This window comes from Brassica rapa, chromosome A09 (assembly GCF_000309985.2).
Source record: "Brassica rapa cultivar Chiifu-401-42 chromosome A09, CAAS_Brap_v3.01, whole genome shotgun sequence".
NCBI classification, from domain to species: Eukaryota; Viridiplantae; Streptophyta; class Magnoliopsida; order Brassicales; family Brassicaceae; genus Brassica; species Brassica rapa.
The window spans coordinates 14507996-14523075 of NC_024803.2; the positions used below are offsets into that span (position 1 = coordinate 14507996).

General features: G+C 47.0%; 3 protein-coding genes across 3 annotated transcripts; 1 reads left to right on the forward strand and 2 right to left on the reverse strand.

Annotated features, from left to right (window-relative positions):
- Nucleotides 1-1812: 1812 nt before the first annotated feature.
- Nucleotides 1813-5733, forward strand: LOC117127698. The gene has a single exon (XM_033278323.1). The coding sequence runs from the start codon at nt 1813-1815 to the stop codon at nt 5731-5733; it is 3921 nt and encodes a 1306-aa protein (XP_033134214.1).
- A 280-nt stretch (nt 5734-6013) lies between these two features.
- LOC117128477 (cardiomyopathy-associated protein 5-like) lies at nt 6014-9704 on the reverse strand. Its single transcript, XM_033280933.1, has 4 exons — nt 8850-9704; nt 8645-8779; nt 7698-8575; nt 6014-7615 (listed from the first exon to the last, which is right to left on the reverse strand). Exons 1-4 carry the CDS (start codon nt 9652-9654, stop codon nt 7016-7018), a joined length of 2418 nt encoding a protein of 805 aa, XP_033136824.1. The 5' UTR covers nt 9655-9704; the 3' UTR covers nt 6014-7015.
- A 1051-nt stretch (nt 9705-10755) lies between these two features.
- On the reverse strand, nt 10756-14234 carry LOC103839608 (disease resistance protein RPS6). The gene is made up of 5 exons (XM_018654554.2): nt 13724-14234; nt 12505-13624; nt 12098-12394; nt 11613-12020; nt 10756-11541 (listed from the first exon to the last, which is right to left on the reverse strand). The coding sequence occupies exons 1-5, from the start codon at nt 14176-14178 to the stop codon at nt 10816-10818; spliced, it is 3006 nt and encodes a 1001-aa protein (XP_018510070.1). The 5' UTR covers nt 14179-14234; the 3' UTR covers nt 10756-10815.
- Nucleotides 14235-15080: the final 846 nt, after the last annotated feature.

A 15080-nucleotide genomic window follows, 5' to 3' on the forward strand; every position in this document is an offset into this window, starting at 1 on the left:
CCGACTTGCTCATCAAGAAGAAGTTCAGAAGACGACGAATGATCAGCTCGCCGCCATTGTCGCTGCTCTTAGCGCCTCCACCGGCAACTCCCAACCGCTCCGTCGTCACCTCTTCAATACAAACCCCCCTACTCCGGCAGAAGGACGAACGACGAACCCAGTCGATCCTACTCTTCAACTCGCGGAAACCCTAGCCGCCGACGTTTTTCCTACAGCGTCAGATCCATCGACTGTCCGAGAAATCGCCGAGCTTAAACTAAATTTCCAACAAATGAGTTCGAGGATCCACCAAGCAACGAGCGCAGTACCCGAGATTGACAGTGTCATCGCGTCAACATCGCGTACTCCTTTCACCGAGGAACTGACGGAGGTTAAACTCCGAAAGATGGACAAGTTGCGTCTCCCAGAATACAAACCAGGAGGAGATCCCGTCGAGCATTTGACAGCTTTTAATATTGCGGTAGCGAGGGCCAGACTTGCCCCCGATGAAAGAGACGCGGGATACTGCCAACTTTTCATTGAAACACTCAACGAGCAAGCCTTAACCTGGTTCTCGGGACTCGAAGAAAATTCAATTAGAAGTTTCAAAGAGCTCTCCTCGGCTTTTCTCAAGACTTACATCATGTTCACCAAGCGTGAAGCAACGGCTTCGACTCTCTGGAACCTCAAGCAAACGAAGGACCAGAATCTTCGTGATTACATGGAACGTTTTAAGTCGGTCGTGTCAAGAATCAATATCCCAGACCACATCGCCGTCGACGCCTTGAGGAACAATCTCCTTGTGGAATGTAAGTTCCGAGAAGATCTCTATCGATGCACCGCCACGACGTTGCAAGATGCCGTTGCTCGTTCTCACAACTTCATTCGTAAGGAAGAAGACACTAAAGCCATCTTGAGCAAGCACAACTCGGCGAAGCAATCAGCGCCTAAAAACGCCGCCACAGCTCACGTCGAACCTCGTCAACATGCTCCAAGCGATAAAAACAACCGTAAGAACGGTCTCCTTTACGTCGTCGACGAAAACGGGAAGAAGTGGAACACCTTTCATCGGGAAACCGATCCTCCAAGCGAATCCCCCCGAGCAACAGCGCCAGCCACGGTCGCCCAGGTCTATTCGGCAGCGGGATCTTCCCGGACCCCACCAGGGCTTACTAAATCGTGCAAACTCCACGGTGTAAAAGGTCACGACACTTCAGAGTGCAAAACACTTTTTGCGCAATTCCTCTCCTCACTCGAAAGCGGTGAAATTAAGATTCCTCCTCCGAAGCCAAAAAGCGAGAACAGTTGGAGCAGAAACAAGGACAGGAAAAATCAGCGAAAAAATCAAGCAAAACCGCGTCAAGACGACCAAAAGCCAAAGGTCGCCGAGCAAATCCTACATCCAGACGACGATGGTGACGCCTCAGCTGACGAAGATCCGCCAGCAGCCAGACAAAGGATTGAAGTTATTCGCGCCCAACCGGAGTCCTCATCAGACGAAGAGAGCGATCTCGAGGAAGCCCTCGACCCGTTGGACTTACATGTACTCCTCAAACGAAAGACCACGTCAACGAATGACAAGACTCCCGGATCTTCCGATCTCCGAGTCGAGCTCAATGCTAAAAAACTAAGCATTCGCTGGGCCCAGGATCTTCACTGGCAACTACTGACGGTAATCCTATCGTCGATCTACGAGATCAGCTTAACGCGCGAGTCAGTGATCTGCGTGCAAAGCTGGACCACAAAAAAGCCGGGTCGCCGAAAGAAAGCGAAGACCTCCGAGCTCTTCTCACCAGGAAGCAATCAAGTGTCAGGCCGCGGATCAACGTGATTATGGGAGGATCTCCACCTTGCGGGGATTCTGTACGAGCGGTCAAAGATCACCGACGAATGGTGGACACCTCGCAGCGCTGGCCGCAGAAGTCCCCAGCTGATCCTCCAATCTCCTTCTCAACTGAAGACCTTCTCGGAGTAAACTTTCCTCATAACGACCCTCTTCTCGTCGTTTTGGCTATCGATAAGTACGACGTCACCAAAGTGCTGATCGATACTGGCAGCTCGGTCGATATCATTTTTCGCGAAACTCTCGTAAAAATGGGAATCGACTTAAAAGACGTGAAACCGTCTTCCAGGACTCTCACCGGCTTTAACGGCTCCTCCGAAGTAATCATGGGAACTATCCGTCTCTCGGTACAAGCTGAGGGAGTAGCTCGGATGGTCAAGTTTTCGGTAGTCAGCACCAAGGCTCCCTACCACGTGATACTAGGCACTCCATGGTTATACTCCATGCGAGCGATCGCATCAACGTACCATCAGTGCGTCAAATTTCCGGAAATGGATGGTACGATTAAGACAGTGAGAGGAGATCAACGGGCCGCGCGAGATCTCTTAATTGCCACGGTCAAACTGCAGCGATCTCAGTCGCTAGTCAACTCGATCTCCCCTCCAATAAGCAAGATCTGCCCACAAAAAGAAGAGGTGCTCGAAGTCCCAGTCGACGAATCGGATCCAAGTAAAGTGCTACGAGTAGGCGCTTATCTATCAGACGAGATGCAGCGCGATATCACGGATTTCCTGAAGCAAAACTTGTCCACCTTTGCTTGGTCGATGACTGACATGCAGGGAATCGACCCGTCCATCACGACTCACGAGTTAAACGTAGATCCAAATATCAAGCCCATCCGACAGAAGAGACGAAAGTTGGGTCCCGAAAGATCCAAAGCAGTTGTTGAGGAAGTCGAGCGCTTATTAAGCGCGGGCTCGATAGCAGAAGTTCGTTACCCGGAGTGGCTCGCTAACCCGGTGGTTGTCAAGAAGAAAAACGGCAAGTGGCGCATGTGCGTCGATTTTACCGACCTCAACAAGGCCTGCCCAAAAGACAGCTACCCGCTTCCGAACATCGACAGGCTTGTCGAATCAACTGCCGGCAATGAAATGCTCACGTTTATGGACGCTTTCTCGGGATACAACCAGATCATGATGCATCCTGATGATCGAGAGAAGACGTCGTTCATAACTGATCGAGGAACTTATTGCTACAAAGTAATGCCCTTCGGGCTGAAGAACGCCGGTGCAACGTACCAGCGACTTGTCAACCGCATGTTCGCTAAACAGCTCGGTACAACAATGGAAGTCTACATTGATGACATGCTCGTCAAATCAGTCCGAGCCGACGACCACCTAGCACATTTACGGGAGTGTTTCGACATCCTAAATGCGTACAAGATGAAGCTAAACCCGGCCAAATGCACCTTCGGCGTATCGTCCGGAGAATTCCTCGGCTACATAGTGACGCAGCGAGGAATCGAAGCGAACCCGAAGCAAATATCAGCCGTCCTCGATCTACCCAGTCCGAGAAATTGCCGAGAAGTCCAGCGACTAACAGGCCGAATCGCAGCACTTAATCTTTTCATCTCCCGGTCCACTGATAAATGTCTCCCCTTCTACGATCTCCTCCGAGGAAACAAAAAATTCATTTGGGACGATAAATGTGAGGAGGCTTTTAATCAGCTCAAACATTACTTGACGACGCCCCCTATCCTGGCAAAGCCAGACATAGGCGACGTTTTATCTCTCTACATTGCGGTCTCATCCGCCGCAGTCAGCAGCGTGCTAATCAAGGAGGACCGAGGAGAACAACGACCTGTTTTCTACATGAGCAGAAGGATGACCGGACCAGAAACCCGGTATCCGACACTTGAAAAGATGGCCCTGGCCGTCGTCGAATCAGCGAGGAAACTCCGCCCGTATTTTCAGTCACACTCGGTAGAAGTTCTCACCGACCAGCCGCTCAGAACTGTCTTGCAAAACACGAACAGAGCCGGCCGTCTTACCAAGTGGGCGATCGAACTCGGAGAGCTCGACATCACTTACAAGTGTAGAACCGCCGCTAAGGCCCAAGTCCTCGCCGATTTCCTCGTGGAGTTATCTCCGGAACTCGCTCAGGATTTGGAAACTTCGGACTCAACCTGGATCCTGAATGTCGACGGTTCCTCAACAAATAAAGGCTCTGGAGCAGGAGTTCAGCTTCAATCCCCATCGGGAGAACTCATTCGACAGTCGTTCAGTTTTGGTTTTCCAGCGTCAAACAACGAGGCGGAGTATGAATCACTCATCGCCGGCCTTCGCCTCGCCAAAGCAGTCAAGGCTAAGCGGCTCAGTGCATACTGCGACTCACAGCTCGTCGCCAGTCAATTCAGCGGTGATTACGATGCGCGCAACGATAGAATGGACGCTTACCTCCGAGTCGTACAAGCATTAGCTAAAGAGTTCGAATTCTTCGAGCTCACAAAGGTTCCTCGCGGAGAAAATGTCTGTGCCGATGCGTTAGCGGCACTCGGAAGCAAGCTCCGCGATCAAGTCAAAAGGACTATTCCAATCCACCGAATCGAGAAACCAAGTATCGACATCTCAACGGAATCAGCTAACTTCGTCACCACAGAATCCGAAACAACGCCCTTATCTGAGACCAACGACGACTCCGAGATGACAGACCAAGATCAGCTGATACCAGACTGGAGGATTGAATTCATCCAATATCTCACCAAGGGCACGCTTCCCACCGATAAATGGGCCGCAAGACGATTAAAGAGACGCAGCGCGCACTACGTCGTCATGGAAGAAGAACTCCACCGAGTAACAGCTAACAAGGTCCTCCTCAAATGCATTTTTGCCGAGCAAACGCAGTTAGTAATGGCAGAAACTCACGAAGGAGCAGGTGGAAACCACTCTGGAGGTCGGTCATTAGCCTTGAAAATTCGGAACTTAGGATTTTTCTGGCCAACTATGAATACCGACTGCGAAGCGTATGCCCGGCGATGCGACAAATGCCAACGACACGCTCCGAGTATCCACAGCCCAACCGAGCTACTGCGAACTTCCGCAGCCCCTTACCCATTTATGCGATGGGGGATGGATATCATCGGACCAATGCCGAATTCTCGTCAACGTCGCTTCGTGCTGGTATTGACCGACTACTTCACCAAATGGATCGAAGCAGAAGCCTTCGCGCAGGTTACAGAAAAGGAAGTTCGCGGCTTTGTTTGGAAGAACATCATCTGTCGCCACGGCCTACTATACGAGATTGTGACGGACAACGGATCACAGTTTATGGCCGGAAATTTTAAAGATTTCTGCAACAAGTGGAACATCCGACTAAGCCCCTCAACGCCGAGATATCCTCAAGGAAACAGACAAGCAGAATCCTCGAACAAGATTATCATCGACGGAATCAAGAAGCGCCTTGATCTCAAAAAGGGACATTGGGCCGACGAACTCGATGGCGTGCTCTGGTCGCATCGTACAACCCCCCGAGGAGCAACAAAATCTACCCCCTTCTCACTCGCTTACGGGATGGAGGCGATGGCTCCGGCCGAGGTCAATGTAACAAGTCTCCGCCGGTCCAAGATGCCTCAGCATGTTGAGCTTAATCAAGAGATGCTGCTAGATGCCCTCGACGGTCTAGAGGAGAAGCGCGACCAAGCCTTACTTCGAATCCAGAATTACCAAAACCAAATCGAGAGCTACTACAACAAAAAGGTCCGCTCGCGTCCTCTCGAGCTCGGCGATCTGGTTATGCGAAAAGTCTTCGAGAACACCAAAGAACCCAACGCTGGAAAACTCGGCGCGAATTGGGAAGGACCGTATAAGATCACTCGAGTCGTCAAACCAGGAGTATACCGACTCGAGACTTCCCGCGGAGAAGCAGTCCCACGAGCTTGGAACTCCATGCATCTTCGTCGTTTTTACTCGTAAAACGAGTAACTTTTCAGAACGAGTAAAATGATCTACATCACCTTTTTACTCGTAAAAAAAAAAAACAAAAAAAAAAAAAAAAAAAAAACCCGAGTAGATGCACCCTACGGTCACTTCTACTCGTCCAAGTAAAAATGACTACCAAGCCACTTTTACTTGGACTAAAACGAACTACGAAAGGCTTGATCCTCCTCGGAGGTACGTAGGCATCCCCTCTACGGGGTCCAGCCCCAACCAAACAAACAAAAAAAAAAAAATTTTTTACTCGTCTCGTTTATCTAACGAGCAAACGATGCCAGCCCCTTAACTCGAAAGCGGCGCACGAGCACTCGCCCAAACTAATCGAACGTATCCTGATCAGATATCGAACGAAGGGAAAAACAGAGTCACCGATGATGAAAATCATTGACCAAACTCACGAATGGAATTTCGGATCTTGTCACAAATCGAAGAATAATGAGTTGGCCGACCTAATTTCTCTCGATTACTGTGTCGCATCCAGAAACCTTTCCCTCGGAAACTTATTTAGAATTCTTGTCTTAATTTGTTCCCGACTTATCGAAAGAAAGAATAGCGGGATTGAATTAACGAGCAACGAATAATTTCACAATCTACTAAGTTGTTAGCGGTTATCCGTAACCCACTTAAAAGAAAAACACTTAGTAGAAATTTCAAAGTTTTAACAGAGTAATCAGTTCAAAGGCTCCGAAGAGTCAAGGCTCCGAAGAGTCAAGGCTAAATAAAAAAAAAAAAGAAGTTACAACAAACAACAGAGATTATTAATCGACCACAGGAGGATCCTTGTCGCCACTGCCGTCACCTTCTCCGGGACCCGAGACGCGGCCGAACTTTGTTGGAATTGAGTCAGTCACATTTGCAGCTGGCGTCTCCGTTGGAAGCTCATCTTCCTTCCCCGGGTCTTCCGACGAGGAAGCGGACGAGCTGGCATTCTTCGATGCCTTCGCGGAGGAATCGGTCAGCACGATGGTAGGCACGGCCCCGTCCTTCTGAATAACTGCTCCCGCTGATGTTCGCTCTGCCGGATCGACGCCTTGGTCAGTGTGCTGATTGGAAGATACGGCCGTCTGAGCGGGCTTCTCCGTCGGATCTTCAGAGCGGGGATCTCGGTCGGCGAGAGGAGTACGAAGAGCAATAGCAGCCTCTGAATCGATCAAACCAATGTTCGATCCAAACGGGTCGAGCTGACGCCAAATCTCTTCGATCAGGAACCGAGACTCCAACACTAGCGGGGAGAGGCGAAGGTCCTCTGCTGGAATCTCCTTTACTTCCAAGCGTTCTGCCTCTTCTTCATAATGCCTCTCTTGCCCAGCGAAGAAATCGATGGTTTCCTCTCGACACCCGAGGCTTTAATCTGCTCGAGGCATTTCCTCGTTCCAAAGGCTTGGCTGTAGAGACATCTAGCATCGTCGTACTTGTCTCTTTGGTCCTCACGAAGAGAAATCTTATGGAAGCGCTTCTCGGCCTTAGCAATCATGGCGATCAGCACGCGAATTCTCTCGTGCGTAACTTCATACCTACGAGATTTCCGAAGCCTGGTCATCTCCTCGGAATGCCTAAGTGATTCCGCGGCCATCCTTCTCTCTAGGTCAACCTTTTCCTTCCGCTGCTTGTCCACCACAACTTCAAGGTTGTTCATCGCCTCCTTACACATCTGCAGCTCAGCCGCGTCAGATGTTCGCGTCTCGTCAAATGCTTTCCTGAGAGCTCTCTCCCGAGCAATGGCTTCTGTCCTTTCCCGCGAAGACACCCGAAGAGCCTCCTCCGCTTTCTTCTTAGCTTCTTCGCTCTCACGGATCTGCTCTCTGGCCCGCCTGAGGGCTGTGTCATACTTCCCAACCAGAACATTCCGGTCGCCGTGACTCTAATCAAAACACCAAAAAAAAAAAGAGACTTAGCCAAAATAATTTAAGGTTCAGAAAAGAAGGAAACGAGCAACCACTTACCTTTACCGACGAGCAAGAGGCGTGCTCATACTCGTCTTTGAAGATGAGGTCCCCCACCGAAGGAAGCTGATCGGGACCGCCTTTGACTAACCGTAGCAAGCGAGCACAATCCTCCGGGTAACAGGCCAGCGGAAGCTCTCGGTTGAACTCGAACCTGAACCCATCCTCCGGGGTTTCCTTGGGACGGCCGGACACGCGGGTCTCAGAACCTTCCGTGATATGAGCCGAAGAGTCGCCCCTCAGAGGGACTTGCTGTCTTTCGGAGGCTGGCAACTCCCTCGGAACCTCCGAGATGCCCTGACCGCCCACCGAGGCTCCACGATTCTGCTGAGGACCCTCTCGTCTCCTCCGACGCAAAGCTATGGTCTCGTTTTCATCATCATCCGAGGTCCCAACCTCGGGAGTAGCATCGGGAACCAAAGCCTGGAGTTCCTCCTCGCAAACCGAGGATGGTCGGGGCACGGAGAAATCTTGCTTCTTCGTTTTCTTCTTCCTAGGAACGTCTTCCGCAGGCGGTTCCACGGCCTTCCTCTTCTTACCACCCTTCTTGGAGGGGTTACCCAGATCGGTTTGATCCATCTCATTGGACTCCTTCCGAGTCTCCTTGCTTTTCTTCTTCTTCGAGTTCTTTCCCTGAGAAGAACCGCCAGTAGGCGCCCGCTCGGCGGTAACGGGGGCAGCATCCGTAATCCCGACCCCCGCAGAGTCGTCAGTACCCTTTTTGGCACCTATCTTCCCCGCCGTAATAAGGCTAAGATCGGGTAGTTGCTTCATTGTTCGGGCCCGATTGATCTCCTTCTGCTCGGCTCGTGTGAAAAGGGACAACCGCTTCAAAGTCGATCGATTGATGTGAGGAAGCGAATCCGAGATCCAATGCTCTGCAAAAGGAAATCCTTAATAGATATTATTCACTTGATAGGAAACATAAAAGGGAAATGAGAACTCACGGCTCGCAATCCGTTCTACAGATCTTTGAATTCTCTCCCGAGTAAAATCCTCCCAGTGATCTTGCTTCTGCAACGCAACAATCCGAGCACTCTCCTTCCAATCCTCGGGGTACGTGGCAAGATTCGGATGATCAACTACAAAAAAAAAGAGATACACGTTAGACGAGCACACGCTACAATCGTCACAGAAGACAGTGTGCAGTACCCATCTCTGCATTCCAAAGAACGCGATAACCAGACTTCGGAGGCTCCTCGAACGCTGACCTGTTCGACTTCACATAGAAGTACGAACGCTGCCAGTCTGAGGTTTTGGTCGGGTACCCCGTGACCACGTTATAGTTTGGGCGCATCCTCGTCGAGACGAGCCCATCGTCGGAAATTAAAACTGAGGTCAACTCTTCAAACGACCTCACACTCATCGATGTCCCTGCCTCAGCCGCAATCACCGATAAAACGACCATCAACCGGAGAGAACCGTTCATCAACTGGCTTAAAGCGACTCCTCTGCGGAACGCATAAGCCGTGACAATTCGGGGAATTGGGAACCACAACTTCGTGTCGTTCCGGAAATATGACTCGTAAATGCACTGATACCCCTTCGGGGGTGACCAAGGCCTCTGATCCCGCTTTGGAATAATGAACGAGACCCCGTGTGCGTTGAGATCTCGGAGGATAGCCTCCACCGACTCCACGGTGGACTTCGTCCTCTCGACGTTGGACCAATCCTGTCCATCGATGACCGAAGGTCGAATTTTCCAAACCTCCAGTGGGCTCTCCTCGGCGAAGATGTTCCCGGGGTAGTAGCTGATCGGAACAATCGAGGTGTCGACCGCTTCTTGACCGTCGTCGTCACCCCGGAATTGTTCTCTTGCTTCCGAGACCAAAAGACGCTGCGATAAATCCATATTTCCCGTATCCATCATCGCTTCGTGATGGATACCGTCAGAATCCCGAGAAGATACCGCCCCCTTTCCCTTTTGTTCTCGCGTCAAACGATGAGATGACGACATCTCGGATAATCGCAGATCTAAAAACAGAGATAAAGAGAGAGAAGGAGCGTAGAGAGAGAAGGAGCGTAGAGAGAGAAAATACCTTTAGCGCTGCGGAGAAAAATGAAAAGAAGTGGAGAGGGGCGCGCTATTTATAGGGAGAGATAAGCGCAGGGATCAAGGCGTCATCATTACGCCTAATAAGGCCTAAGTGGGCCTAAACCCAATTAGGCGCGTGATCGACAGATGCGTCGATCCGTCTTCTCGACCCGTAAGCGTTTATCTCACGATCGCAACGCGTGATAAACAGATGCGTCAATCCATTCCCTCGATTGAGAAGCGTCGATTAAACGGATTGACTCCTCAACGATCAGTCACTTGCTCGGATTGAACCTTTTGTTCTCCGAACTAAAGACACCAAATTCATCGAAGATCGATTGCTCGACCATCAATGAACTGGGGGGGGGGGGGGGGACTTACTGTTGGGGATGGATTTAACCCATCCACAAAGCCCATCGAACAAAGGGCCCAGTCCAGCAAACCGAGTCGACGTCGGCGCAGAAGCCGATTCTCGAGGCTTCAACTTAACCAGGGAACGCCGTTAGTCGAAGCAGAGAGCAAGCGAAGCGGGATTGATCGACTAAGCGGCTCAGAGCGAGCATCTCATAATCAGGCCCGAAGGGCCGACAAAGCCCAATCAGTAAAAGGAGATTAGGTTAAGGTAATCGAACAGAGTATAAAAGGAGAGGAAAGCAAAGGAGAAAGGCATCGACACTTAGCTACACAAACTTAGCGGCGAGATTAGGGTTTATCATCCGTACAATCATTTCTCTGCTATTTGTACTTTTCCGGTTTAAGCTCTCCCGAGCTCCGGCTTGCTTTTACTTTCTCCACCTTTGTAACATCATCTCGAAATCTAATAAACGCCTCTGTTCGACCCATTTCTAGTATTGTTTACTTCACCTGAGACCAAACTCACCTTAAACAATTGTCTTCATTTAGAGGGAAACAATAATCGAATATAAACATATGGCTACCCTTCTTATATGCCGTGATGCTTTCTTGATGATAAGCAGAATCAAAGTAGTTTCCATGTTCGTCTTTGAACCTTCAACTTACCTTGATATACACGCAAACAGAACCAAGGGTTGGTATAGGGTCAAAAACAACAACAGCGCAAGCTCAAAGTCTGAAGATTTGTCGAGAGAGAGAGGTTTGAAGCAGAGGGACGGTCAGAGATGTGGATGCTCCTGTAGCTTTATGAGTGAAATATGAAGGCACTTCTTCACAAGACAAGATGAGTTGCTCAAAAACTGATTGTTGCTGAAGAAGAGCTTCAAGATTCAAGTCAAAGCAGTTGATGAGTCTGAATTTGACTCTTGGGACAAAATTATCTTGAAGAGAAGAAGAGGCCTCCTCGGGGACTAGTACCTCTGTTTCAATATCATCTGGTCTCATTGCCTCTCCACTTTGATAACCAATTATACCAGCTCCAGTCAATGCCCCACAGTTTGAAAAGTCAACCATCTCAAGATGTCTCAGTGTAGAAATGGATACATATTTTAACTTAGGGCAACTTTCCATAAATAGGTATTTGAGCCTAGAGAAGTCCTCAACCCACAAAGGAATCTCTTCTATTCCTGTTTGGATTAGATTGAGGTCTAAGACATTTCTTGAGATATCAGGAAAACTCCTCAACCGCGAGCACCCACTAAGAATAAGGCGAATGAGCGATGGAAGGTTGATTCTCGTGGGAAGAATCTCTAGGTTCTTGCATCTTGTAATGCTCAAATTTGTAAGGTTATGGAGATTATGAAATGAAGAAGGAAGCTCCACTAAACTAGGGATATCCGAGAGAGACAAGATCCTCAAAGAAGGAGATAACATGGTCATGAGAGGTGTAAGCGGCTGAAAAAAAAACATGTTGAATGTGTTAGTAAAAGAGCTCTGAGAAAACTTTTAGGTTTATAACTAAGTACCTGTGCTCTTTCCCATAGCTTCTCACTCTTTATACCTTCCATGGAAAACAAATTAAGATTCTCGAGATACAAATTTGAAGGGAATTCGGTAATGGATGTTTCGTCTAAAATAAGCTCTGAGATGTTTCTTGAGATATTTGGAAAAATTCTCAAGCGTGTGCATCCTTTGAGATTGAGGCGGTTGAGGGATTCAAGGTTCATTCCAGTCGGAAGAGTCTCTAGGTTTGTACATGCTGGCATGTTCAATTCAGTCAGTTTATTGAGTTTGCTAATAGATGAAGGGAGCTCCACCAAACTAGAACAGCCCTTGAGATCTAATTTCTCTAGACTGGTGGCTTTCGAAAGATCGGGAATCTCTTTCAAGTTCTTAGATCCCCACAAATCCATTTTCTTAAGATGTCCAAGCGGCTGAAACCAAAAATAGAAAATAGTGAAGTTACACATAACCATGTTCTAAGAACATAACAACCATTCTATAATCTTACCGAGACGCCTTCCCACAAGTTTTCAAGATTGCTATTCTTCATTTCAAGAATGACGAGGTTTTGAGGACAAAACTTGGAAGGCAAACATCTCATTGGATATTTGTCCCAACACAATAATCTGAGTTTTGAGGGCAAATAGTCAAAGCTTTCGTTTAACCGCAATCTGGCTTCTTTTCCAAACGTGTAAAATTTAAGGAAACGGAGATTACTCATCCCTTTGAAGGCATTTTCATGGACATGTAACTCATCATGAATCTTGTCCATATCCAGTGCTACACCTAAAACTTTCTTAGTACCCTGAAAATAAAATTAAAAAATAAGATAGAAAAAAACATTAGCTTAATATTGTCTATAGTTCCTCCTTTTATCAAATGACACGCTATTAACCTTACGTAGGAACCACTTACACTGTTTTCACTAAGTACGTCGCATATATCATCCAAATCCACCAGAAATTCGCGGTTTCCAGGCTCGTCAATGGACTGTGCACGAACAATTTTTCTACCTATTTCTTGTAACAAACTGTGCATCTCCACGGTATCGCTTCTTACGTGTATGAGAGACTTATCAACTAGGTTTTCGATCCCAACATTTACACCCAGGTTCCTATCTTCCAGCAACAACTTAATGTAAGGGACTTTCTCACCATTGAAAAGACATGCAATGTGACGATATATCACTTTATCTTCTTCTCTATCCAACCCATCATAGCTAATTCTTAGGATTTTCTCTATTTTCTCACCAACACCATTTTGAAGCGTTGGCAGAATATCCATCCAATACGCATTGTCCCTCCCCCGCAAAGTGGAACCTAAAACAGTAAGACCCAAAGGAAGACTACCGGCATGTCTAGTAACTTCAACTGCAAGCTTCTCAAAGCCTTCACGTGGAGAGTTTTGCTTGAAATCAGATCGACAAAGTATCTCAAGAGCACGCTCTTCAGATGGGAGACAGACCTCGTAAATATGATCAATCTCATGAGCCCTTAAAAAATGCCTATCTTTTGTAACCACGATTATTCTGCTTCCACTTCCGAACCAATGAGCTTGACCTGCCAATACATCTAGCACCACTTGATCATCCAAATCATCGATAGAGATAAGGACTTTCTGGTTTTTTAGCCTATTTTCCACCGCACCTAAGTGATCTATCTGTATGTGCCTTGTGCCTAAAATTTCAGACAGAAAATGTCTTTGCAAACTCAGCTTCATGTTATAGTCATCAGGGTTGGCTCCCCTATAACCTTCCATAATCTTAGATATGAATTTCCTGTCAATGAAAACACTGCACTGGAACCGACGAGAGAGTCTACCAAATAGAGCTCTTGCAATGGTAGTCTTGCCAATTCCCGATGGGCCCCATATCCCAATCATCCTTACTTCCTCAGATTCCATATCCAACAGCAAGCTCATCTCAGCAATATGATCTTCAATGCCAACACATTCCTCAAAATCTTTTGATGGAGTAAAATTCAGTTTGCCCAAAAGGTCATTCACGATTACTTCAATCATTTTTGCTTCGTTATTGCTAACAGGAAACAACAAGAATACATTGTCAAATGTCACGTAGAAACATATATTTCAAGACATACATATATAGCACTAATAGAGTTTTAGATTGTCGTACAAATTTTGGGAATGATATCCGAGTAGATTCGCGACAACGGTCAACGCCTGCTGCCATCTGATTTTCACTGCTTTTGTTTTCATCTTACAAGTCTTGGCAAAACCCTCTCCAAACTTGCCCGTTTGTTTCCTGACATGAGATGGATCTAAACCATAGAAAATGGGCAGAACTAGTTGACCCAACTCTTCCATACATCTCACGATCTCAACCAACTCGTCCAGACACCAACTCGAAGAGGCATACTTTGGCGAGAACACAACGACCGCGATCCTGGACGTCCTAATCGCGGTTACAAGCGCAGGGGCAATCGAGTGGCTTCTCTCGATCTCATTGTCTTTGAAAGCCTTGATCAGTTTTCGATCTAGCTCCTTGAGAAAATGGCTAAGGAAATTTTTGCGCACATCTTCCCCACTAAAGCTCGGGAAAACATCGTATAGCCAATTACAATAATCCATTAGGCAAAGAAAAAGAAAAAGAAAAAACAACTATTGGAAACTGGAAAGTCACGAAGTGAAGAACAATAGCTCGTAACTGAGAGGAAAACGTTTACAGAACTTGGGATACATCATCGTTTTTATGAATAATGGAACCCATTATGAAATTTGTTGGATACATGTTTGGTCGAAGAAAGTCAACGCCACCCGTTTTCATTTTACAAAAAAAAAATTGGATACATGCCAAGAGAAAATGGGCCCGTTTGGTCGAAGGATATATACATGTTTGTTCGAAGAAAGTCAACGACACGGCCGTTTGTGAACAAGTCTAACGGAGACTTTTTGGGTACCAATAGAATATTTCCTCTACAAGATCAAACATTCATCAGAGAGGTTGCTAATATTGACCCATTATATTTTTGTTATGGTCATAGAGGAAGAATATGGATGTTCATTTGCTTGATTTCCATTAGTCGAGGCACTCGATTGAGTAGCCTTCCTCGGAAGCAGGATAGCTAAGGTCGTTCGGTTGCTTAGCAGAGCCAGGCGTCCATGATCACTTGGATTCGCCTTATATCTGGTACCTTTTATTATGTCAAAGTTAGAAACTTTCTCAACAAACTTTTTTACCTATAATCACATATATACTGTCTTTGATTTAGTGTTGTTTGAGATTAGTGATCAATTACATAATACTCCTTTTTTACCTATTGTTTGATTTATTTTTAGAGATGTTTTATGTAATCAAGATAATAGTAGAAAAGTTTGTATTTTCTTATTCTATGTGTATTAACTTTAAACATTAACTGTAATGAGACAGAGGGAGTAGAAACTTTTGATTTTTTGTAAAATATATTTCTTTTATCTGGTAAAAAAAAACTTGACTTCTCAAAATAAAGAAAAAAAAAACTAATGAATATTCA